Source organism: Physeter macrocephalus, chromosome 16 (genome assembly GCF_002837175.3).
Source record: "Physeter macrocephalus isolate SW-GA chromosome 16, ASM283717v5, whole genome shotgun sequence".
Taxonomy (NCBI): domain Eukaryota; kingdom Metazoa; phylum Chordata; class Mammalia; order Artiodactyla; family Physeteridae; genus Physeter; species Physeter macrocephalus.
Window position 1 is genome coordinate 84,755,428 of NC_041229.1, and position 27,116 is coordinate 84,782,543.

Consider the following 27,116-nt stretch of genomic DNA (forward strand, 5'->3'; position numbering starts at 1 on the left):
AAAAGTCCCCACTTCACAGATAAGGAAACTGAGGACTTAGGATCTGAACCCAGGTTGGTCTGCTTTCCAAAGCCCATGACCTTAACTGCGAGCTAACCTGCTAAAGTAGTGTGAGAATCTCTGGGCTTCCTAGTGCAGATGAAACAATGTGACTGCTTTTGTTGTGAAACCTGGCTCGCTCGGACTCGCTGACGTTTGCCATGCTTGTCCTGAGCTTCTCCAGAGAAATGCCGTCTTCTTCTGGCAGGAAAAGATAAAAACTGCTGATACAAATGAGTCACTACACTGGCTATAATTAACAGTGATGCAAGAGCCAGATGCAAACCAAGAGGGGCCTCAGGACCTGACTTTTAGGCAGCCCAAACTTTGAGCTGCACTTCAACGCAGAAAAGTCTCTGTTGTGAGCTGCTGTCTGCTCAAGATACATTTTAAATGAAGAAATGAAGCCTGGAATGCACGCAAGCTCCCAGATAACGGAGTTGAGAGGGGCGGCACCAAATTAATCTCCTTATTTACAACTGAAAAACCATCCACCAGAACCAGAAAGAGAGTTTATAGTTTAGAGATAACGTAGATCTTTGCCTTTCACACTCGGCTGCCCTGGAAAGTCTAAGCAGCTTCCAACCTGCTGAGCTAATTTATAGCAACTACCATTGTAAATTTGGTTGTACTAGGTGTTCAGTTTATACTCTCCTGATTGCAGTGTATACCAGTGAACTTTTCAAAAAAGACCAGTTATCATTTGCATCTCTCTACTCTCTTTTGCTGACCTGGAGTAAGCAGTGATGCAATGAGAGCCCGATGAAAATGACTCTGAAAATACAATTCCCCCCATGCCGTCCACATGGCATGATGAGAGGTGAAGGCGGTGCTCTCTGGCTGCTTCGATGACCAGTAATTGCCTCCTGAGGTTCAACTGAGAGAAATAACAAGTGGTCAGGACCTGGATAGACTTAAGTGGTCATTGATGTCAGCGTCAGCATCTTACCTGTTTAAAAGAGGCTCAACTGTCCTCAAGATTTGTACACAATACAGCTGATAGAATCTTACCACTTTCCTTTTGAATAGACTTTAATTGAGAGCAAGTGAAAAATGCAGGTTACATTTTTAGTGTTACTTAGTGTTATACGTTGGAAGATCAACACCAAAACAGTGATGCATCTAACATTTATACATTTCCTAACTTTAGCTGTCAAAGAGCAAATCATTATCAGATATATATATTTACACAATAATTTCAAGCAACAGTAAATAATAAACTCCCTCCCTTAAAAAACAAAACACACACATACACCCAACCACTTTAAACAATGGATTTCCTCACACTAGTAAGTCTAATTTTTTTTCACATATACTTGTAGACCCAAAGTTACTTAAGTTACTAAAGAACAGTCTTATCAGTGGAGATCCCGGACCAGCCCTTATTTTCTTTTAGAGTCACATTAATTTTTTACAACTTGAAGCCACATAACCAGTGTGGTCTGAATACTCTTAAGGACACCCCGAATGATAAAAATGAATTCCACTTCCTTTGTGTGAGGAGATATGTACATCTCTGAAGATGCATGTGATTACAACTCCAAAAAGTCAAAAAGAAACACAAAACCAAAATCTCAGATCCTCAAGCATGGTTTCTTAAGAGCATTGTGCTAATGTTAACATTGAATTAACTGAATGATAAGATTCTTTTAGATCTCTCTGCAGAGGTACTGGTTAGTTTTGATTCTTTTTTCAGCTGCTTGAAATGCTTGAGTTTTAAAAGTTGCCTGGTGGCGCTACATCCTGCTTTCCAGGTTAGCAGCCTGCCTAAGCTCCGGAATGTCAGACGGGACTCACCCCCAGTGCCTTGCTCTCTGATTTATTTCTTGCTGTTGCTGTTAGTAAATGGAAACCATGACAAAGTTTACATTAGCAGACACATCCACATGCCCTGGCCTATAAATATTCTATGATGGAAAAAGGTACAATGACTCCATTCCTCGTGAAAATGAGCGTAAAGGGAGAAGAGGCAGGGAGGAACATTACCAACAATGGCTCTTCTTACAGTGGAAAATCCAGACCAAATGGCAATGGGCTTTTAACTAACTGGACACTGACAGCCACTTCTCCAGAGCCTTATGAGTCAACTAAAAGTTGGCTAAGCAGAGACCAACTCCTCTGGGCAAACCTGGTAGGATCCAGTAGTACAGGCATCTTTCTCAGAAGCTGGATGAAGAAGATCAACCTCCGTTTCCTTCTTAGAGAGGCGAGTGAGGAGGAATTTTAAAGTCAGGTTTGAAAGTAGTTCACACACTGTCCTGCCTGCGACACAGAACGGTGCCCGGCGTGGACCCCTCAAAGCGCCAGCTGGAGTTTGCTCATGTTTCTCTGGTGCATGTTGTGATGGCGGACTAATTCGTCTGACCGGGCAAACTTTTTCTGACAACTGGGCCACCGACAGCTGAAGGGCTTTTCACCTGTTGACACAATGGCCAGTCAGAGACACTTGCGGTGGAGAGATGGGGCGCAAGTTCAATCATCAAAGGCCTAAATTAAATCATCACAAGACACCCACTCCAGATTCTCTCTAGCTCTTTCCCTAAGCTAACAAATCGGGCTTATCTCGCAAGCAGCCTTGAAGTGGCAGCACCTCTGTGGCCTTAAGGATTAAAATACTGTGACAATTATAAAGTGTTACTAAGTCAGAAGACTTGGGAAATGGGAGAGAAAGAATGAGTCTAGTTAATGGAAATGTCTGGGCAATTCATATTTAATCAAAGGGGGAAAATATTTGGTAAAACCCCTGCCATTGGACTGTTTTGTGAACTGTATAAACGTTTCCCCTTTGCTGTTTAAGGAGGGAATTGAGCTTAATTGGCAGGCAAGGGCCTCAGGATCATCACCCTGGATATTGTTGACTGACAGCCACCCAGTAGTGGAGCTGTGACTGTAGCTTTAATATCTCTGTCTGTATAGATATTCTGCATGGGCTGGGTGTTTTAAAATAAATCACTGACATCAGTGCACATGGTATTTGCTTTTTTCACCTTAAAGGGTTAGTCAGCATAATACCCATTATACAGAAGATTCTAACTGAGGCATGGTTTTGAGATTTTTAACAAGCTTGCCCCAAAAATCGAGGCTTCTCCATCTAAGGAGGCCTCAGAAGATCCTTCCAAGCCTCATTTTGGATAGGGAAGATAATCAGCATTTACGTGCCAAGCCTTGTGCTGGGTATATATATATATATATATATTACACACACACATATATACATACATATATATTCGAATATATATATATATACATACGCATATACACACACACACATATATATATAATTTCGTGTACTCCTTACAGCAGCCTGTAAGGCCAGCATTATTATCCCCACTCTACAGATGAAGCTGGACCTCTGGTGAGGGCAGACCCAGGCAAGACTTAAATCCAGGTCTGTCTGATTCCAAAGCCCACACACTTGGCTGCATCATACCTCGATGCACTGGACCTCGACATAATGGAAATACAGCCATAGCTTTATCCTAAGTAAAAACGTTGCAGGAGCCTATTCCTGTACCACCTGGGGATGTTCTCAGGATATGGCTAGTCCCACGTTGCTTTCTCTGAGAACTACTGGATGGGATAAGCACTGAGCAATGTCCCAGGAGAGGCGCTGTTCCAGGGTCAGAACTGGAAGCCAGTCAAATAGAGCATTAAACAGTCTGCTGGTGTCATAGGTCACTTTGTACATATACGGATATGCACGGGGTAGGGGGCAGGGTACAAGCGATGATAACTCTTTCCCACCAAGTTATGAGCTCAGGACTAAGGCAAAGAAGTGACACCAAAGGCACGTGAGTAAGGGAATGAGATGCCCATCCCACCAACTCTGGGGCACAGGTGCCTTGACTGTAAGTACAGCCTGTTGGGGCTGAGACTCCAGGACTTCACAGGGGCTCACGACCTCACATTTCCCTCACCTCCTACTCACTGTTCCTCTGCTCTTCCTGATCTGGCTCCTGTTCCTCACTCCCACCGCCAGCCATGCTGTCAGAGAACACCTCCTGATGGACAAACCCCAACCTCTTCTCCTGTCAGTCATCATTCTCCTCAGTCTCTCAGTGGAATTCAAGTCGGCTGACCTTGGGTCTCTTCTTTATTCTCTATCTTCCCTGAGCTGCAAGGTGAACCCAGGCTCTTTCCCCAACAAAGAAGGCAGTGGGTAGGTGGGCTGGGAGAAGACGGAACTGGGTTGGCTACTTACTAGCTTGGGGACTTCAGACAAAGTCATTTTATCACGTGCCTCAGCCTCCTCCTCTGTAAAATGGGGATAAAACGTGCCTACCCTACTCTTCTTCCGAGGATGTTGTGAAGATAAAATGAGATAAACCTAAGCATTGGCCCTCCCTCCAAAGCTAGAAAATACACAACAAAGATGGTGCTATTTTCATTATGAATCACACCAGCCTTGTGGAGAAGCAAAAACTTCCAGCAGCCAGTGAATTAATGTCCTATTCCCCTCCCTATTCTAGTACGAAGGAAATAATACCCACACACTGATATGGGTCTGGCAGAAACCATGACTGCTCCTGCAGCATTAGCTTTTAGCAGAGCAAAGATTCAGGCCTCTGAAAATAGTGTTGTGAAACGCAAACTTTCAGGAAAATAAGTGTTTGGCTTGCTAGAATTTTTGCTGTTTTTCTGTAAGGTTGATTATCCTATCAAACTGAGTTGATAAAAATGTGATGCAACAAATTGGGAACAGCAGGGACCTAGCTTATCTCTTCACTTCATTCTGGACACTCATGAAAAGAGTTCCTTTCACATCTCTTATGCTCTGTGTCCCCCACCCTCATTCCTTCTTAAACAATGTTGTTATTTAAAGATAGCCATGCACTGTTCTTTCTCTCCACTGAATCTAAACCTGCTTAGAACCTTTACACTTGTTTTTTCCAATCTCTCTCATCACAAGCAACTCCATTCAACAGTAGTTTAAAAAAATAATGAAAAATAAATGTGAAGAAAAGTTTACGCACTTGTTTTACCTGTATGAGTCCTGGTGTGGGTCTTCAGATGGTCAGACCGGGAGAACTTTCGCTGACAAGTTTTACACTGGAATGGTTTCACACCTAAACGGACAGAGAAGGTCTAGCCGTGGCCCTAACCATGTGGGGCAAAGCAAGGCCCACAAGGCCTGCTTCCCAGCGGCCCGAGGAGCCAGGCATCTCCAGCCACGCCTGCAATATCTGCCTCGCCCTCAGATTTCCCCAGTACCCCAGGCCCAGCAGGAACCACCTGATTGTACACAGTAATCCTTGAAGACCTGTGGTCTTGGGAACAACTACTGCTTAACCACAAATGTCCAGCTTCTCACCAAGTTCTCAGCTGTGTCTGAGACTGAAAAAGTGAATCACACACTACAAATGGGATTTTGCTCTCCACCACCCATGTTCTTTACTGACACTCAGTGTATCATCAGCAAATTGCTAGTGGGGATATCATGGCTATGGCTCTCTGGTTTTCAGGGGAAATATGGGATGTTTCTTTTTCTTTCCTTTCTTCTTCTTCTTCTTCTTCTTTTTTTTTTTTTTTCCTTAAGGGAAGGTAAATCCCCAGAGATTAGGGGGAAAAAATTATTGGAGAAACTAAACAAATGGCTGACCCTCTCACATCCATATTTGAACAATAAAGAGAATCACAAAATCAACCATGACCCGAGGGAACACACTGCCAGCAATGAGAAGTGAGCCTACAAACCTGTGTGTCTCCTTTGGTGTCTTTTGAGCTGGTCTGAACGAGAAAACCTTCGCTCACAGTCCTTGAAGTCACACTGGTATGGCTTCTCACCTTGGGGAAGACACATATTCCGTTTGAAAATGATACTGGAAATGAGGATCTCATTAGAGGCAACTTCTCTTACTGGGACTGAAGGGATCCCAAAATGCTGAAGGCACTTGGATGGAAGGTTTCAGGAATGTGCTGCCAACCACAGTGTGAGGTTAAATGCCCACCTATACATACACTCATGGGCAGGAGGCGTAGAAGGGGGTTGCGTGAATAAGGATGCATTAGAAGTGAACGGAGGAGGACTTCCCTGGTGGCCCAGTGGTTAAGAATCCGCCTGCCAATGCAGGGGACACAGGTTCGAGCCCTGGTCCAGGAAGATCCCACAGGCCACGGAGCAACTAAGCCCGGGCACCATAACTACTGAGCTCGCATGCCACAACTACTGAAGTCTGCACACCTAGAGCCCGTGCTCCGCAAGAAGAGAAGCCACGGCAGTGAGAAGCCCGCGTACCGCAACGAAGAGTAGCCCCCGCTCGCTGCAGCTAGAGAAAGCCCATGCACAGCAACACAAGACCCAACGCAGCCAAAAATAAAAATTAAATTTAAAAAAAAAACAGTGAAGGGAATTCAGGTTCTGTAGTCTGACGCTGGGGTCAGATCCAGCTTTTCCACTTAAAGTGCTGGTTGAGGTGTCATTTCCTCACTGTGAAATGGAGCCAATAATCCGACAACTTCCAAGGATTTATAAGCAGATTAAATCAGACCATCCACATAAGGGTCTTAGCCCAGTGCCTAGCACAGAGACAGTGCTCAAAAAGTACTGGCAGAGAATATTTAAACAAATAATAAACCAAAGCAGTCTTAAGTCCTAGGCTGAGTCTGAGGCAGAATTCTGGGATGGATGTGCCTTGGAGCCAGCCCCGTGAAAGAAGTGTTTTATGTTTTATGGCCTGAAGATGTGGTGTTCTCTGCTACTGACTTCCCATTCCTGAGTCAGGCATAAACAGCTACATGGTTGTGAGGTGCTCAAGTTAAACCAGGAGCCAGAGCCTTTAGAGTTTTTGGTATCCCTTTACCCGAGAGAAGTCAGGAGTGGGAGTACACAACCTCCTGCCTCAGAATGGAGAAGCCCCACCCCTGTCCTCACTGGAGAAAGTTCAGCCAAATCCTGGGAACTGCGCCCCCTGAATGCACTGAGCAACCCTGGGCCATCCCACCTTCTTATGAGAATTCTGAGTCACTAGCATTCTGGGATGGAGAGCAAGCCTTCCCAGGATCAGCCGGCTCTTTCTGTTGCTGGGCAGTGCCTGGTTACCCTTCCAGCCTCAAGACCCCCTCTGTTTCCCTGATTAATCTATATTCCTGCTATACAGAGCTCACTGTTCCCAAAAACTCTTGCCAAGAGACTCTTAGTCAGGTCTCTTTAATTCTGTGGAATTCTCTCTCCACCTACTCTGCTCTGCCCTTCTTTAATAAAGGATGGACAATCAGGATACAAAATGACCTGGCATCCTTTTTCCATCACCTGGGCCAGATCTTTGCAAGCAGCACCTTACTTTCCATCCCAGAAATCACCTGTGTCCTGGCAGCGCAGGAGCCAGGAGCAGGGGCTCCTGGGCCACCGCTGCCCAAAGGCCACCAGAGCCAAGGCTGGACAGTGGACGCACTTACCAGTGTGCTTCCGGCTGTGCATCTGTAAGTGAGACAGCTTAAAATATCTCTTATTGCAGCCCGGGTAAGCACACATGAAGGGGCGTTTCTCACTGGTCTCAGATGCCGACCGAACAAGAGTCGGGGCTACTCCGGGCACTCGCCGCACATCCTACATGCAGAGTGTAAGAGAAACGGAGGTTTTAAGGCACAGGTGAACATTCATGTTGGTCCCAAGGAAAGTGAGCGTTGAAGTATTCCCAAAGAAGGGATGGCGGATGTGAGGCCTAAGCCACTCCCCACCACACCCGAGGCGCCCGTGGCAGATGTCACTGATGGGTGACAGAGCAGTATATTCTACAATGCGGTGCTCTAACACCATCATGGCTATCAACCAGAACGGGGACTTGAAATAAAGTCTGTTTGGTGCTGCTGATCTGGAGCATCTGGAAAAGAAACGCTGGTGACTGGAAGAGCTCCCAATCCATCCTGTCTCTCAGCTTCTCCCCTTGAGGCAGTGAGGTCTGGAAGTCCAAAGCTCCAGGTTCGATTCTATTCCCTCCCACTCAGGACACCCGGCCACATGACCTTGGGCCCAATCTGCAATGGGTTGGGAAGTCCTTAGTAGAGAAAAACAAAGGATATTAAATGAACCCCCAACTGAGCAGACCTTCCACATATGAGTAAATGACAAGGAAGAAAGAGCTCCTGGGATACGGAGGTTCTGTCTGTGAAGGGAGCTGAAACTCCAGGAGCGCCATGCTGTAGCCAGGGCAATCCTTTACTAGAGACACGCATTAACACTGTGTCCGCCTTCCGTCCACTTCACGTGTCCGTCTCAGGGCATTCTTCTGATCCCCCTTATCTTGTGTGAGTGAGTGTGTGAATGACCGGTCCTCCATGAAAAGGAGCTACAGGGAAACAGTGAGGCAAAAGCCCCTTAGGCTCCTGGGACCAATGAGTCATAGGCAGGAACAGTGGAAGTGCCTGAGGGATCACTGTATCCCTTGTGCTCTCACAGATGCGCAGTCAAGGCCCAAGAGCACGGCCATAGTTTGTGTTAAGACCTGGAAACACTTCTGAGCTTAACCCACTCCTGCCCTGTGCACTTCCCACACCACCCCCAAGCTCCTGTTTGCGTTATTTCACACTGCCTTGCACCGTGAGATCTTTCTGAAGAAAACATACAGTAGTCTCATACAGCTCTGCTATTGATGGGCCACAGTGCCTCAAGTCAAAATGTGGCATAAGTTTAAACGGTGAGCCAGCTGTGTCCGATTGGTCTACTCTAGCAGAAAATGAACACCCGTCTGGTCTGGAGTCTATCAGAGGCCATGACAGCGAGTCTGACAAACCGTGCTTGGTGGAAAGGAAGGCAAAAGGAGCTTTTTACATTTCCTTTAATTCATCCTAAAGGCAGCACACACGGCAATAGGATATAAATCTGAGTTGTCAATGTCAGCCGGTCCTGGTGGAAGAGTCTGATGGTACTTGTCTGATTTCCATCTGATTTCCATCATATTTCTGTAACCCTTGCCTTTATTCCCACCATTGGAAGGCCTGAGATGAGGGAGCACGCTGTTCTATCACTATGACGCTTCTGGAAACATTAATCAGAACATCTCAGAGCACTTGCCCCACACATCACGTGAGGACTTGGCCCACACACAATTTGTTTCTAGTGTGCTGACTAGGCCGGTGAAAGTATCTCAGCCGTTCCTCATGTTGCAGACACTGAGTCACATGCCAGAGTCACAAACACAAACCCCTGGTAACTGGGCATAGTTCTGAGGATCCAAAAGAGCCTCCCTGGAGGTGGCCTTCCATCGAGTTTCCTGAATTCTCTGAAAACGTCAGCCTTTTTACTTTGCTTTCTTTACTCTCCCTTAGAACTGCACAACACACAAAGTGAACCCTAATGTAAACTATGGACTTCAGTTAATAATGTATCAATATTGGCTCATCTTCGTAACAAATGTACCACCAGTACAAGATGTTAATAACAGGGGAGACCAAGGGATGGGCTAGGGGGTGGATATGGGAACACTCTGTACTTTCTGTTTTTCCTTAAACCTAAAACTGCTCGAAAAAAATGAATTCTATCTTTTAAAAAAAGCCCATGTATAAAACTTAGCACAATGCCTGGCATATAGAAAGTGTCCAGCCATACATGGTGCTGATATTATTGTTATTGTTATTATTAGCAATGATAGACTCTAACTTTGGGTACTTTACCTTGCAGACCAAGTCTCCTTACAAGTCAAGAGTCCAGGCCATTAATTCAAGCTCATTCACCCCCCGATACAAGATGTGCGTGGCCCACCCTGGAGAAGGTGAGTTAAGCAGTGAAAGAGCAAGGGAAGGGGTTCTGCAGGAAGCATCCTGGTCTGAGTCAGGGAGGCGGCCACATCCACGCTGGCCTCTGGAGAGGAGGATGCCCCCAACCTGCCCCAGTGGAAGAGGAGGGGGTCCCTGCTTGTCACAGGAGCCTACAATTAGGAACAGACTTGCCAGGGCCAAATGGCCTTCAGCAAGGAAGTGAAAGACTGCTGGGAAGGAAAGAGGCATCTGGGACCCCCGCATACCCACCTGAATGCCCCTGAAGACGCCGTGGGTGTGTATCCTGTACTGGGCACCACAGAGGATGGGAGTGGTGTGGTTATCACTATCGTACCCCGTGCCGTGGCTGCAAACACAAAGAAGGGAGAACAAGACTCAGGCTGCTTCACAGGCACCCTTTGGAAACGCACATCTGCAGCGGAAGGAATGTTCTTTAAAAGCTCTCAGGATGATACGGTTGGTTTCTGTCTTCCTCCACTGGGGCTGCTTTGGAAACAGGGCTCTGTGAAAGGCAGGGCTGCTCAATCCTGGGGTCTCCCTCACGCAGCCCCTCACGCTCAGATTCTCGAGGGCACACCACCTGGGTCTATGCCTCTCTCAGACAAGCCGGGGAAAGTCACAGTGCAGGATTTCATCCGCAGCAAATTGTTTACCATCAAAACAGGGCTGACAGCTGTGAATATCTCAGGAATGAGCAGATGCTTCGAGTTTCACATTGAGTGCAAAGAATTTTTGTCGGCACCTCATGACTCAGTTTTTACCAGATAGCACCAACTAAGTGATGACACTTACAAGAAGAGATGTCACATCCTCAGAAGTGGGGATTACACATCTGTGGCTTTGCTGCACTTAACCCACAGATCAGTTTTCCAGATCAGCTTAACTCTTTGCAGCCAACCCGTACCCTAGGTGGACACTGGACAGGTAATCTTCCTCCTTCCTTCCTCTGACCAGTCCTCTAGTCAGAGCTCAGTTGACTTTGGACTACTATCCAGAGCTGAGGGATGGAGAAAGTTGAAAACAACACCTTGGAAGGGGTGGATGTTCTGCTCTAAAAGTATTCTCCCCTTTGGGTACAAGCCGATCTCTGTGCTGCAGTTATTTTACTTCCAGATGAGGCAGAGTGAAGGTTCCAACCCACATGGGCAGAACAGTATAATCATATCTAGACTCACCACGGGGAGCTTTTATGAAACGCCTCTGTAAAATGGTACAGCTGCTTGGACAATGTCTGGCAGTTCCTCAAAACATTAGACATCAAGTTATCATATGGCCCAGAAATTCTACTTCTAGGTATATTCCCAGAAGAAATGAAAATATATTTCTCTGCAAAAACTTGTACACATTGTTTACTGGCAGCATTATTCACAACAGCCAAAAAGTAGAATCAACCCAAACTTCCATTGGCTGACGGTGGATAAAGAAAATATAGTGGGGCTTCCCTGGTGGCGCAGTGGTTGAGAGTCCGCCTGCCGATGCAGGGGACACGAGTTCGTGCCCCGGTCCGGGAGGATCCCACATGCCGCGGAGCGGCTGGGCCCGTGAGCCATGGCCGCTGAGCCTGTGCGTCCGGAGCCTGTGCTCCGCAACGGGAGAGGCCACAACAGTGAGAGGCCCGCGTACCGCAAAGAAAAAAAAAAGAAAAAAGAAAATATAGTATATTCCTAAAATGGAATATTATTTGACAATAAAGGGAATGAAGTACTGGTACATGACAAGGGACAAACCTTGAAAACATTATGCTAAGAGAAAGAAGTCCATCACAAAGGACCGCCTGTTGTGTGACTCTCTTTATAAGAAGCGTACAGAACAGGCAAATTATAGAGACAGAAAGTAGATGGGTGGTTGGTTGCCTAGGACTGAGGAATTTGAGGGGAAATGGAGAGTGACTGGTAAAAATGTCCTCAAATTGTGGTACTGGTCATACAACTCTGTGAATATACTAAAACCATTGAACTGTACGCTGCAAATGGGTGAATGGTATAGTATGCGAAATATATAAAGCTGCTTAAAAAATTACCTTGGGGGTAGGGGAGGGATAAATTGAGAGACTGGGCCTGACATATACACACTACTATATATAAAATAGATAACTAATAAGGACCTACAGTATAACACAGCGAACTCTTCCCAATTCTCTGTAATGACCTGTATGGGAAAAGAATCTAAAAAAGAGTATATATGTATATGCATAACTGATACACTTTGCTGTACAGCAGAAAGTAACACAACGTTGTAAATCAACTATACTCTAATAAAAATTAAAGTGATTGTGCCAAAAAACTAAAACAAAATAAAATTGCAAGCATTTATAAATAAACTACCTCTGGGGACTACTATGCATTTTTTTAAGCCTCTGGGTGCAATCAACTGTCTGTCAGAGCTGAGAACCCTTACCCTCTGCCTCTGTTACTCTAGACATTCCCAGGGGCCCGATGCAGGAGGCCGGCAGCCCACTCCATCCGGGACTGGCTCAACTCTCACTCACCCAGGGGAGAGAACTCCTGGAAGGGAAGAGCACATGCTAGGGCGACGGACGTGTCCACACACCCTGCGGCCACAGCAGCTGTGGCGTTTCACATTTGGCTCTGGCTCCAAACTTTTTTTTTTTTTTTTTTTTGCGGTACGCGGGCCTCTTCACTGCTGTGGCCTCTCCCGTTGCGGAGCACAGGCTCCGGACGCGCAGGCGCAGCGGCCATGGCTCACGGGCCCAGCTGCTCCGCGGCACGTGGGATCCTGCCGGACCGGGGCACGAACCCGTGTCCCCCGCATCGGCAGGCGGACTCAACCACTGCGCCACCAGGGAAGCCCCTGGCTCCAAACTTTTTAGAAAGAATTGCCTCTCTCCCTCTCACAGAGCAGTGAGAGCAGCTGGGGGAGGTGGGTGGCAGTTCTGCTCCCCCTAACCTCCTACACCTCATCTCCACATCCTTTAGGTGATTTCTGACATACCTGGGGAAAATGTCCCAAAGACCTGACCCAGGGTCAGACACACAAAAATTGGAAAGAAATGCCAAACTCAGATAGTGTCTGCCTTTCAGAACCTTAGAGTGAGCTTGCCAAAAGAAAGAGGCCCTATCTACCCTCCTTACAATTACATTATATAGACAGTGGGGAAGGGAGAGCTGATGAGAACGGCGATGTGGCGACAGAAAGAGACAAGAATGGTGCTGCCAGATTTTGCCTCAAAGGCTGTGAAGAGATGCTGCCTTTGCTTGGTTTAGCCTTCTGCATGGAGCCAAAATGTGACTTACATGTTTTGTAGGGCTGAGGGAGTTTTAGGGACCCGACGACAGAAGTCTGACTTATTTTAAAGTTCCACCATCAAAGAGGAAGAACTTGGAATCTCCTGTCTTGGGAGCTAATCTCCGGATGTTATCTGGATTCTCGGAGCGGCGGGGGTGGGGTGGGGTGGGGGTGGGGACATAGGAAATAGACTTTTCTCAGGATACTTGTCCCAGGAAATGAAGTGTTGCACCACTCAAAGGGGATGTCATGATCCTCACGGCCAGATGCAACCAACAAACAAAAGAAGCAACAAGATTGTACCTGCCAAATACGCCACTAGACTCTTCTACCAGGTCCGTGAACAAGAAAACCAGCCAGGTCCCTGCTTATTGGCTCTTGTGTCTCCATAAGACAAACTCACCAGTGCAATTCCACACAGTAGAAACGCTGCAACCCCACACTCTTCCCAGCGTGGTCTGCCTAGAACACTGAGTACAACCCGTGGGCATTCAGGATGGTAATAACTCTCTTTGGGTAAGTAAAGGAAAGCAAGTCAGGGGACTTGGAACCATAGATTAATAAAGGCAGAAAAATCATCTACTCTGACCCCCATTCAAAGCTTCTCCAGCTCATCCTCATGAGCTGGACAACATGACTGGTGACTAGTTTTGAAGGCAGCCCACTCCACTTGGGGAGAGCTCTAATTGTTAGGAAAGGGCTTTCTAAACTGAGCAGAAATCTGCCTCCTCATTTCTGTCTTCTGGAGAGCCAGAGAGTATTACTATTTTACAGCCATCTCTGTGTATCTCCTCCACTGGATGGTAAACTTGGCCTTGAGGACAGACAGACTGACTTGCTCCCCTCTGTATCCTCTCAACTTTGTGACTGAAGTAAGGTGCATAGTCCTGAAAAATTCCCGGAGATGGACTGAATCTAACTCCTCTTCCACATGACAATCCTTCAGGTACCTGAAGACAGCTCTCCAGACTACAGAGCTGTGGCTCTCACAACTATGACAATGTGAACTGGCATCTAATTTCCGTGCTTTCCAGACCATCCTCTTCTTCATCCCCTTCATTTTATGAAGTCCCTCTCAAAGTGTAAGCTTAGGATGGACCCCGGTACCCGTGAACAGTATTTAAATAAGGGACTGAGAAAGGAGGACCACAAGAGTCTTTAGAGGGACTTCGCCAGTGGCACAGTGGTTAAGAACCCACCTGCCAATGCAGGGGACACGGGTTCCATCCCTGGTCCGGGAAGATCCCACATGTCGCGGAGCAACTAAGCCCGTGCGCCACAACTACTGAGCCTGCACTCTAAAGCCCGTGGGGCACAACTACTGAAGCCCGAGCGCTCTAGAGCCCGTGCTCCGCAACAAGAGAAGCCACCGCAATGAGAAGCCTGCACACTGCAACGAAGAGCAGCCCCTGCTAGCCACAACTAAAGAAAGCCCACACGCAGCAACAAAGACCCAAAGCAGCCAAAAATAAAAATTTTTTAAAAGTCTTTAGAATCAGAGAACATAAATACCTAACACTGGAGAGTATATGCCTTACCCAGAGATTCCATTCCAAATTTTTCATAATCAGTATGCTAGTCAATACAATGTGTTATGCCCACAGGCTGCCAGAGCTCAATCCCTGGGCAGAGGGTCTGGGGCTTCCCTTCTCAACCTGGACAGAGCACTGCTAACACACCTAAGAGCACACCCCGTCTTAGCACTCAGGTCAGAGTGGTCTTCCTTAGTCAAATAAAATCTCCAACTCCCACCCTAGCACGAACCACAATTAAGGCAGGTATTCCAACCTTGAACTTGAAGGCGTGATTTTTTTTTAACTGCAATTCAGGACAACGCATTTATCCTTCAAATCCCATTCTATTTCTTTTAGCAAGCTATCCTCAACTGTTGAAATCTTTTTGATTTGGCTTCCAAAGCATTTGCTTTCCATCCCATTTCATGTTATCTCAACATTTGAAAAGCACCTTTTCTGTTTTCATAAGAGGAAAAACTCTTCCTTGCTGTTGTTGGGAACTATTATATTAACAGTATGTATAGTTATTCTCTGGTATCCAAGGCAGTGATAAGATTCTAGGAGGTCTCGCCATAGGGCAACCTGAGGGAAGCCATCATAAAGAATCTGGTCATTTAGATGGGGTCCAGTCCAACAGAGCATAAGCAGGGGTTAATCTGAGACAGAAAAGCTCAGGAAGATGGCAGCTGCCGTTGGGTCAATAGCTATTGTTAAGACCCAGCTGCTAACTTAAATGGTGAAGTGAAACCAAGCTTTACCCCCAAAGAGATCAGACTTTAAAAGTTCCAATAAGTATGCTGTGGAGGAACCAAATAGGAATGAAGGTAGGACTCCTAGAGGTCTGAAACCATTAAAGGGCAAGGAGCTATCAACCTAGAGAAGAGATTTCTGGGGCCAATGATACACCTTTCAAATAAAGGAATCACAGAGCCCGGGATAGTTGTGGGGTAACAATTGGTCATGACCCAGAGACAAGGGTGTTATCATTCATGAAGCTGATATTAGAAAGCAGGTTCTAGAGCAGAGCATGAATCCCACCAGACCAAGCAGTTGAGAGACCCCGTATCTCCCTTAGGGTAGAAATGCATGCAGTGACTAGGTCTACCTTCCAAGCCAGATAATGAGGGGAAAGTAAAGGAACCGTGGCACTACACACAGAAAGGCACATGAACCAAGCCTGAGTGAGGCTGGAACTTCTTAGGGAAAAAAACTGGTGCTTTATAAAATGTTTTCATGTTTTTCTGTTCTGTTGCCTCATAAATTTCTCTTTGACAGATAAGATACTGGACTTGGCTGAATGACAGGGGAAATGGATTTGTTGACTCTTTGGCCAACAAAATCAGGGAGAGCACAGGGAAGTACAGTTAGGTGTAATGAGGGCAGCCATGGGTCCAGCAGGTGGGGAGAAGAGCCAGTGGTAACGATGAGGAGGCTGAGTAATGCAACTGCTTCTTCCTTCCTGCCCCGGAGCACTGCACGAGAAACCACTCACCAGCTTGATAAAACTACTTAAGACAGATCCTTTGGTTTTATTGTTCAACTAGGCACAAATCGTTCATTTAAGCACTTGGCCCATAATTATCTTATCCACAAGGACATCAAAAAATAACTAAGCTATATGGGGAGCAAAAGTTAACTTTCAGCGGTTTCCCTGGTGGCACAGTGGTTGAGAGTCTGCCTGCCGATGCAGGGACACGGGTTCGTGCCCCGGTCCGGGAGGATCCCACGTGCCGCAGAGCGGCTGGGCCCGTGAGCCATGGCCGCTGACCCTGCACGTCCGGAGCCTGTGCTCCGCAACGTGAGAGGCCACGACAGTGAGAGGCCTGCGTACCAAGAAAAAAAAAAAAAAAAAAGTTAACTTTCAGATGTCTTTTTGCAATAAAGATCCATTACATTAGTGACCTTCCAATGAGACTAGTAATTCTAGAATAGACTTGAGCACTGCCTTGCATATAATTAACATACCTTCGTTCTTAATCTCTTTTCTTCCCCATGTGCTTTCCAAAATCCAGCTTAATAGCTTTACCAACAACTCATGCTAATCTCACTGCTCTATGGGCTCCAGAATCTACTGGGGTTTTTTTCCCTACTTTAAGATATTTGCCTCATTTAAGACTAAAACTAAGACAAAAGTCTCAACTCTTCTGTCACCTCTCTAATTCTCCATGAATTTCCAGATTATTGGCCAAGGGTCAATAATTTTGCTAAACTGGTCAGAATACAGATTTGGGTTTTTTTCCTTAAAGCAAAGTCACAAACTCAGGTACCTACAGGGACCAAGTAAGTGAGAAAAATAAATGACGAAGGCCCTGGAGAGAAAGATGGCACCGAACTGGCAGGGACAGCCACCCCACCCCCTGCCCAAAGGAGGCAGCCAGGACCCCACTCTACCAGCCAAGTGCTGTCGATCACATAAACCCAGTGTTGTCAGATCTTTCCAGTCTCCAGAAAAGTCAGAAATCAGGACTTTTATATGAGATCACCTGAGTTTTAAATTCTGGCAAATTATTGAAATTTTAAAGAATCACTGTCAGGTCAAACAAAACGTACCTCTGGCCTAAGGGCCACCAATTTGCAACCTCTGCTTTAAAGGTTGAGCAGTGAAGTTTAAGCCCCAAACTGGAAAATTCCATCTGGATTCTGTTGCTTCCTCCTACACGGCAACAAAGTGGAGGTGGGGATGTGCCTGATTCTTTGAGAACTGAGTATTAGAATCTTCCAAACCCTTGAAATCTTGAAAGGATGCTGTACTTGAACAGCAGGAATGGCCAGTGCTGCTAGAGCAAAATCCGTAAGTTACCATCTACAGGGGTCAGCGGTTTACCTCTAAATGTCACTGGTCCATTTGAAAGTAGGCTTAAGCACTGAGGTTACAGATAGAAAAATGCAGTTGCTGTGCAGTAAGTTGAAGTGTATCTATTTTCTACAGTCACTGTAACAATTACCACAGATTTGGCGGCTTAATAGGACACAAAGTTATGCTCTTACAATTCTGGAGACCAGAAGTCTAAAATCACTGCACTAAAGCCCAAGTGTTGGCGGGGCTAGTTTCTTCTGGAGGCTGAGGGGAGAATATCGTTCATTGCCTTTTTCAGTTTCTAGAACTCACCTGCATTCCTTGGCCCCTTCCTCACATCACTACATCACTCTGACCTCTTGCTCCCTGCATCACATCTCCTACTTGTCTTCTGTAGTCAAATTTCCCTCTGCCTTCCTTTTATAAGGACACTTATTATACTTAGGACCCACTCAGATATTTAGGATATCTCCCCATCTCAAGATCCTTAACTTAGTCAACATTTGCAAAGTCCCTTTTTGCCATATAAGGCAACATTCACAGATTCCAAGGATTAGGACTTGGATATCCTTGGGGGCCATTACTTAGCCTACCATACCAAAGGAACTGGATTTATTTGGTTTCTTCCAGATACATTTGCCAGAGCTAAATTAACCTGGATCCTTTATCTCCAGATTAATCTGAAAAACTAGCCTGAAAGAACATGGGTTCTGCATCTGAAGGCCTGTGTTCCAGGCCCACTTCCATCATTTATTTGCTCTGTGGTCATGGGTGAGTCATCTAAACCCACTGTGACTGAGATTCGTCCTCTACAAAATGAAGCAGTAACCTATTTTATATGTTCATTTGAAAACCAAAGAGCCAAGCTATATGGGGAGCAGAAAGTTAAATATCACTCAGTAACTTTATCCTAACAAAATGTTCAGGTCTATGGTTATACGCATTAGGTGACTAACAACCACAGAAATTATTTCTTATATGCTTCTTATAAGCCTGGTGACTGAGATCTATAAAACATATATAAAACATATATATCTATATATTGTTATCCTTAGCATATATAAAACATATATATCTATATATTGTTATCCTTAGCATATATAAAACATATATATCTATATATTTTTATCATTAGCACAACACTAGAAGTCATTAAGGGTATCACTCTAGGCAAATGACTTAGCCTCCCTGGCCTCAGCTTCATGTAAAATGAGAAAAACAGTACCCCCGCCATCAGACTGTTATAAGGTCAAATGAGATTAGGTAAGTAAAGCACAATGCTTGTTACATGGTATGCCCTCAATAAATGTTACTTAATAGTATTATCCCCATTTTACAGCAAAGAATACTGAGGTTTAAGAAGAGATTGAGTTATTTGCCTAAAGTCAGATAGATGGCAAGTGGCAGAAATGGGGTTTGTGTCCAGGTCAGTGTAGCTCTTCTTCCTTCGAAACCAGCTAGACAATTCTGGTGGTGCAAGCCCATCCTGGGTTCACTTCTATCATCATGACACTTGAATAATTCCCAGCTCTTTTCTCCAGGGGTGTGAATGAAATTAGCTACATTTGAAGGTTTGAAATATACAGTAGGAGCGGGTAGGATAGGAGGATGGGGGCTGTGAGGAAAAGCAAGTTCAAAATGTGCACTCAGAATATTTCAGCTTCTGCTCAGAGGCACAATACTTATTTGGTATAAGAAAGCGCAAGGTAAATTGCGGGAAATGGCCTGCTTATGTGCAATAGAGCAGTTGAAACTGAGGACAGTTTTTACAAGAAAATTTCTTTCTACCTAACTGGAAAAATAAACTAAGCAGAAGCAGTTATCAGCAGAGCATACATCTCGCCACTTCATTTCTGGCGATGGCATGGACTGTACATTTTCCTAAACAGCTTTAAAACGCATTAAAATGTATCTTGAGAAAGTGTGCTCTTCCTAGACAGCTTTAAAATACATAAACATGTGACCTTAGAAAGTTTGTAAAAAAAGAAAAATGTCCCTCATATAACACAAATTATGAGCCCTATTCATGCTAAAAACTTGTACATCGAGGTTCGGCCCAGAAAAAACTTAATGTTTAAAGAGTAGCTTCTTTAGAAATGATTAATTTTGATATTTCACAGGCACGAGAAGATTAATAAAAAGGAATTGAGGTTTTACACATGAGGAAAACCAGAGCTGCCCTGAAATCCCTTATCAACAGAAGAGGTTTAAAAAAAAAAAGAAAGAAAGAAAAAGAGCCTTTTGAGGGCAACTAGCATTTGATAAGAATATTCAAAAAGGGGAAACCCCCACCTGTGATTTCTCTCTCCCACCTCTAACCCTCGGCCAGGTGGGCATCCCCCCATCTTCACCTCTGTCTTCTCACCTCTGCAGAATTAATCAGATGTAAAGGGAAGCACATGGGAAAACTTCATACTCTTGTGTATCCAGAAAATGGAATTTACCCATCAACCCTTCTTCTCTCTCCACCTTTGCTACTCAGGCTTATATATGAGATGCTTAGGTACCTGATTCCTTCTGGTGTTGAAAACACACTTTGCAAAAAAAAAAAAAAAAAAAAAAAGAAAATACACTTTGCTGCCAGCCTTGAGACCCATCATCCCTGTCTAGTGTGCCAGTTTTGAGGGAAAAGAGCAATGGAACCATGTTTAAAAAGTGTGCTTCCTTAAAGTTTAAACACAAGAGATGAGACTGAACACACCACCACTCCTCAATTATTCTTGCCAAAAAAAAAAAAGGAACCCAAATCTAATCAAGCCTCCAGATCTAACTACTTACTTATAGGAAATACAGGGCATGGACATCCAAAGTTAAAAGACTGTAAGAGGAAGTGATCTGCCAAATCCTGACTGTGAGATATTCTACTGATCAATTGACCTGCCATCTTCAACAAATCAGAGCATGAGAAAAAAGGAGGAAGTGGGGGCGGGGAGGGCAGTTACAGCATAAAAGAGATTTAAGAGAGGACAATCAACAAAATAAAAACCAACAAAACAATAAGCCTCTGCACAAATGCTCACCGTGCACAAGGATGAGCCAGAGACAGCTGGACTTGAACCGTTCAGTTCTAGAGGCCTTAGAGTCAAGAAGTCCCCGTGGAAGCCTCAGTGGTCACATCAGAATGCTTGGGTTTAAAGCTTTACTTTAAAGCAAATGTAATTTCCCTACAGCCAGAGTAATTTCAAAACTCACTTTCATATCCATTTATAAAATCTGACTTGGGAAAATGAATAAATATAGAATTATCTTTCTGTACATATTCAGAGCTGGTGTTGACCTAGCACAACTACCTCTAGTTCAATACAAATGCTATGTTATTCTCTTGCCTGAGTGTTATGGTCTACAGGAAATATTTAAATAAAATTCTGCACAAATATTATCAGCAATGCCATCGAGCCATCCTCTTTTCTTTGTGTGATTTAATCTTTTATAGTGGAAGTATAACAAATCAGTGTATATAAATATATGTGATATATAATGTATACAACTATGTATGCATAACACATAAATACATAATATAATACATATAAAGTATGTATCAATACAAAAAACAAAGGATTACTCTGCTACTGAGAACATAAAGGGAAAGGCTGAAAGATGCAGTTTCTTTTACTAATCCAGCATAGAAAGTAGAATCTAAAAATGAAATGACCAAGTTAAATTTGACTGAGTTTAAAAAAAACACAAGTAATATCTATAATCTGATAACTTATGAGTATAAAATTTCCTCAGTAGTCTACAGAAAACAATCAGCCATATTTTACTTGAAATATTTACTTTCCTCCTGCCCTCAGGTGTTTCATTTCAGTTCAGACCTCAAGAAAAAGACACGTTTTTTACTTTTAATTTAAATATATTTTATGTCACTTTTCATTAAAAATTATACTATGGTAATAATCCTAACTATTGTACTTTTTAATGAACACTTTTCCCATGAGCATTAGAAAGAAGGCTCCTCCCGCCCACTCCATCCTTCATTTATTTTCTGTCCAGGTCTTGTACATCCCTGCAGCATCCAGCTCCACATCATATCTGGAGGGGAAGAGGATTCACCCCACTTTCACTAACTCTGACTTTTTACATCCTCTATTGAGTATCTTTTTTTCATTTTGGCCACCATCCTCTGGTAACACAGCCTCTTCTCCTTTCAGGGAACCACCTCTCTCTAATCCCACCCTCAGGCTCCAGGTGTGAGTACATGCCTATGGCCTGGCCAATCAGACCACTGCATTCTCTAGCTACCCAATCCAGGCCAATCAGAGGCTTCCCTGGGTCTTTTGGTGGAGAAGAACCAATAGGGAGGCAGTCTTCTTGTGAAGCTGTAGGTGCCAAAAAACAGCTATTTTCGCCACAGTGAAGAGAGCCTGTCTGAGAGGACAGCCAGCACAGAGGAGAGCAAAGACAAGGGACAATGAAATAGTGTTCTAAAGACACTGTCTCAGCCCCTGAATCCACACATGGGGTTTTAAAACACAATACAATAAGCCGCTAAATTTAAATTCCCTCTTTGACCTATGCCAGTTACAACTAGGGTTCTGCCACTTGCTGTAGAAAAAGTCCTGATAATACATAATCTAACAGTTATCTAGAAGTAATTGGATTTATTTTTCAGCAAATATATCAAAACACGATACCTATAAGTGAGTACTGCAAAAGGTCCCTTCAAAGTATTACCTTTTGGGAACTCTGCTCAATGTTAGGTGGCAGCCTGGATGGGAGGGGAGTTTGGGGGAGAATGGATACATGCATATGTATGGCTGAGTCCCTTTGCTGTGCACCTGAAACTATCACAACATTGTTAATCGGCTCTACTCCAATAAAAATTAAAAGTTAAAAAAGTAAATAAATAAAAATAAAAACAGCCCTCCATCCACATTTCATGATAGACACAAAACTCAGTGAAATGACATCAAGAAAAAGGTAAAAAACAAAAATTAATGTATTCATTTAAAAAAATACATTACCTTTCGGAAGATGCTCACTTGTTCCAACCATGCTAGCTATTATTGCTAAAACTTGCTTGTATTCCTCTTTTGAAAGTTTCTTTATAGTCACAGCTCATATGTTTTCACTTCCATGCAGTCTAGTCATTAGCCACTATTTAACAGGGAATACAGGCTGAGTGGTTAATAGCCTGATAACAACGCTTGTATAAATCAGCCATTATGAACATCAAGCTTTCCTCACCACTTGAAATGGTATATAAACCTCCTCCAACTGACTTTTTTCTCTTATTTCACACTCAGAGCAGAGCTAGAAGCTATTTTAAATCTAGTTTCCCATAACAGTTTGGGGAGAATACAGCTCCCCTCCGAAAATAAAACTCCACACTATTTACTGGCTCCTACTGCTGGGAAGAATATTTTTAGGCATGACTTTCCTTCCTACTTCAACACATACAAACATAGGAACGCACTTTCTCATAGATCACCTCATCAGACCATATGAAATATCTGGATCTCCCCTTACATGCGTCTGGTATTGAAGTGCTAGTTCATCAGAATCCCAGTTTCATCTAACTCACTGGGTTCTATAATATCAATGCTTTGGCTCTATGGCCAGAGACTGCTGCTAGGTTCACGCCAAGAACAGCTGTCCCAAATTCACGATAGACAAATTCTACACAGGGAAAATGAGCAGGATCTTCTCAGCCTGGGTTCTCAAAGGCCCCCACCCAGCTTGCTCACACACTCTTAAATCTGAAAAATTTTACTCAACCATTCTCAATTACTTTAAAAAAAAAAAAAAAAGTCCTCCCTAAAACCCCAGAATCAAGCACAGTGCTCTTAAGACTAAGCCCTTTTCTGCTTCTCCAGTTGAAATGGAGGTTTGTAACATGTGAAGGGCATGTGCATAATCGTCTCTACCAAAGGCACAACCTTTCGGCTGACCTTAGTAACACAACAAAGTATTTCAAGGTGAAGAAACAAAAGAAATACCTTGTAATACATTCATAGGAATCACACTCATTCTCAAAGAGATTTATGAAGCCAGAGGCATTACTGTTAAAATTCCTGAAAAGGAGAAATTCAAAATAGGGACATCTGACATACAAGACTTGAAAAAGAGTTGAGAAATGCCATTCATGTTCTTGAAGAAAGGACTAGCAATTTTTCAATGGTCAATATTCTCCAAAATTAATTTTTAAACCTGATGCAATTCATTCAAAATTCCAATTAAGAGTTTTAAAAAATAAACTTGTTACTTTAGAATGGGTCTTTATTTCTAAAGATAATACAGACAGTTGCCATATACTCTGCACTGTTTCCTCTATTCTTAATATCTCACATTAGTATGGTATATTTGTCACAATTAATGAACCAATATAGATAAAGACTTTCTTTGAAATTAACAAAATGAATCTGAAGTTCATCTTGAATAAACAAGAGATAATAGCCAGAAATAGGTTGAAAAAAGAAATACAATGCTAGGGAACTTTCCTATCAGGTATTTAAACAGACTATAAAATTATAGCAAAGAAAACAGTCTGATGCTTGACAAAAAGAGCCGGACTGATGAAAAGAAGAGAATAACGAGTCTAGAAATGGATCCAAGTAATTTGATAGGATTCAAGAATTGATAAAGGTAATATACGAAGTTAATGAGAAAAGGACGGATTATTCAAAGCAGTTTGGGATATTGGCTAGTCATCTAGAAACAAATCAAGGTGGAATCCAATTGCAAAATAAATTCAGAATAAATTAAATGTTTAAGTGTTAAGAAGTCAATCAAAAAATATACCAAAATACAATAAGTAAATTTTTTAAAAATGAGGGGACTTCCCTGGTGGCGCAGTGGTTAAGAATACACCTGCCAATGCAAGGGACATGGGTTCCATCCCTGGTCCGGGAAGATCCCACATGCCGCGGAGCAACGAAGCCCATGTGCCACAACTACTAAGCCTGCTCTCTAGAGCCCCTGAGCCACAACTACTGAGCCCGCGAGCCACAACTACTGAAGCCCGTGTGCGTAGAGCCTGTGCTCCGCAACGAGAGAAGCCACCGCAATGAGAAGACCGCGCACCACAACGAAGAGTAGCCCTCGCTTGCTGCAACTAGAGAAAGCACGCGCACACTAATGAAGACCCAACGCAGCCAAAAATAAAATTAAAAAAAAAATGGGATTGGAGGAATCTTTTCTATATAAAAGCCAAAAACTTGTAACTATGAAACATAAACTGATAATTTTTACTATGAAAATAAAAATTTCTGACAGAAAAAAACACATTAATAGTTAAAATACAAACCAGATAAAACATCTGCAGTACATATGACAAGCAAAGGGTTAATATCTTTAGAAACAAAGATCTCTTGTAAACCAATTTACTACTAGATGAACTATCCAAGCTCCTAGCTAACCAACCCCAGTTGCCCACGGAGCCTCTTCTCTCTCAAGGACCCTGTTCCAGCAATTCTATCCCCTCCCATCATTAATTTTTTTCCCCTCTTCTTGAACATTCTCAACAGCAAACATGCAGGTACTTCCATCTAAATATATCAAAGCAATAAAAAAACACCTTCTCCTGACCCTCTTTCCCCATTGAGATAGAACCCCATTTCTTTGCTCCAAAACTCCATGGAAGTGTGTTGACAATACAATGTCTCCAGCTTATCTCCTCCTATGATCTCTTAAACCCATCTCTATTAGGCTTCTGCCCTTTCCCTCTAATCTTTTCAGAGGCAACTACAGTTAATAGTTCAGTAAATGTTTCCAGAATTTCTTCTCTGTAGATACAAATATACCCCAATATGTTTAAAAACTACTTATCTCTGTGTGGTGAGATAACAGATGACTTTCCTTTTTTTCCTTTATAATGTTTTGGTACTGTCTGAATTTTTTCAATATATAATAAGCCTGTGTTACTTTTATAATCAAGGGGAAAAAAGTTGTTTTCATTTTGATAAAGTCACTATCTTAGCCTTAAGAACACTACATCTGTGGCTTTGCTTTTAAAATGAAGAGTTAGAAATAAAACTAGAATAAATGAAATTGTTCACTTTTAAGGGGGAAAAAACCCTACTAAAATAAGCAGTAACCCCTCATTCCAGAGATGCACTTATTTGGATGACTTTTTATGAGTGCAGCTTCTATACTGACGTCTTTCTAGCTAGAGGTTATGAATTTTTTCCTTGGATAGATGACAGGGAGAAGGATAAATGGTGAGCAGAGGGTCTCAGAAGGGCCTATGATGGGATCACAGACACGAGAGGTCCAAAAGAACCTTGAGGTCATGAAAGAGATCCTCCACTCATCTGATATACCTTCTCGCCCTCCAACACACACACACACACACACACACACACACACACACACACACACCCCTTTATCAACAGGCTGGAGCCCTCATTGACCCCTCCCTGCACTGAGTCCACCATGCTCCTCATTCCTAGCTTGACCCCCTTCATCACCACCTTCCTTTGCTATCTTTCCTGCTTGGCTTCTTTCTTCTCCTGACCTGAACAAACCTGTTATTCATCCTCCCGTTTATGAGATAAAACTAATTCCTTGCTTTGAAACAGGACAGTTAGAAACATAGTGTGGAGATGATAAGTCTATAAAGCCCAACATACTTTTTAAAGTGAAGTATTTTTAAGAGGTTGAGAATATTTTCAAAAACACTCTCATGAAGGTTGAAACACAGAACTCTGCAATGGCCTATAGAAGTGCATTTGCTGAATTAGATCTAAGCCAAAGCCAATCATTTGTTATAAAAAAGAAAAGGACACAAATGTATACCTATGCATGGAAAAAGGCCTGAAAGTATATGCAACATAATATTAATAGTAGTTTCATCTGAGCTACTGGGGGGAGTGTTAATTTCCTTTCCTATAAAGTTGTATTTTCTAACTGTTCTATAATTTATACATATTACTTACATAATAAAAAAATTAAATACATGACTTGAATATAAGCCCAAAGAAAAAAGAAGGGGAAAGACAAAAAGCTAGGGAGGGGTAAGTAGCAGCAGGGAGGTGAAGTGAAGGCAAAGAAACCACTGAATTAGTCCATGTTGAGAGGTACAGGGGAGACAGCTCTAAATCAGAGTCTCCATCTTTATCCTGCAAACCCAGGAGAGTCCCCTGCTTTGTTCTGGTAAGTATGGCTAACAGACTCTAGCCAAGTCCAACACAGTTGAAATGCATAAATGTAACCATATAAAAGAAGAAATTAACAGCTTTATCCTGGGAGTGGAAGCGGAGGAGTACCCTCAGGAATGCTGATATTCCCAGAGCTGCTTCTCTCCACCTTTGTGTTTGCATCACAAGCTCCAGGAGCCCCTGAAAAGCAAGCTATCCATTTTCAAGAAGTAAATCTCTTGGACGAATACCTTCTGTTCACTAGCTGGAGAGGAAAGGTGCTGGGCTGTGTACTGGAACTCCAGCTATCTCTTCTGGCACAGGTTCTCAGGGATGAGACCATGTCTAGTGGGGATTTTCTCCAGATTCGACAGCCTTGGCCCTACCAAAACACGCAGCTTTGTTTTCACCATACATCACTCAACCTGAGTCTTTCGTTTTTCCTTTCAAGCATCCACAGGTCAAATACTGTGTTCCCAATGGTCTGAACTTCTTGGACCAGCAAAGGGACATTCATTTTGCTCAGCACTCCTTTCACATTTCTATTGTGTTCGATTTCCCACTCCCCCTACCCAAGTCCCCAGAGAATAACTTCTTCCTTGTTTTAATAACTTGGACCGCAGTCAAGGTTGATGTGTTTCTCCATTTTGCAGGATATTTTCTTCAGAAGAGACAAAACAGAGGCTGACAGAGTAGCAGGGCTTGGGAGCAGGGTTAGGAAATCAGCAG

The 27,116-nt window shown here is 43.5% G+C and overlaps 1 protein-coding gene across 2 annotated transcripts in view; it reads right to left on the minus strand.

Annotated features, from left to right (window-relative positions):
* Positions 1–2,334: 2,334 nt before the first annotated feature.
* Positions 2,335–27,116, minus strand: part of WT1 (WT1 transcription factor) — a 41,570-nt gene continuing 16,788 nt past the window's right edge. Inside the window, exons 5-9 of one of the 2 annotated variants that reach the window (XM_024118928.1) lie at positions 10,003–10,099; positions 7,435–7,585; positions 5,734–5,823; positions 5,013–5,105; positions 2,335–2,456 (exon numbers count right to left, since the gene is read on the minus strand). In XM_024118928.1, coding sequence (XP_023974696.1) covers positions 2,335–2,456; positions 5,013–5,105; positions 5,734–5,823; positions 7,435–7,585; positions 10,003–10,099 — 553 coding nt within the window. The remainder of the gene's footprint in view (positions 2,457–5,012; positions 5,106–5,733; positions 5,824–7,434; positions 7,586–10,002; positions 10,100–27,116) is intronic. The other variant, XM_007111127.1, reaches the window with a different exon arrangement.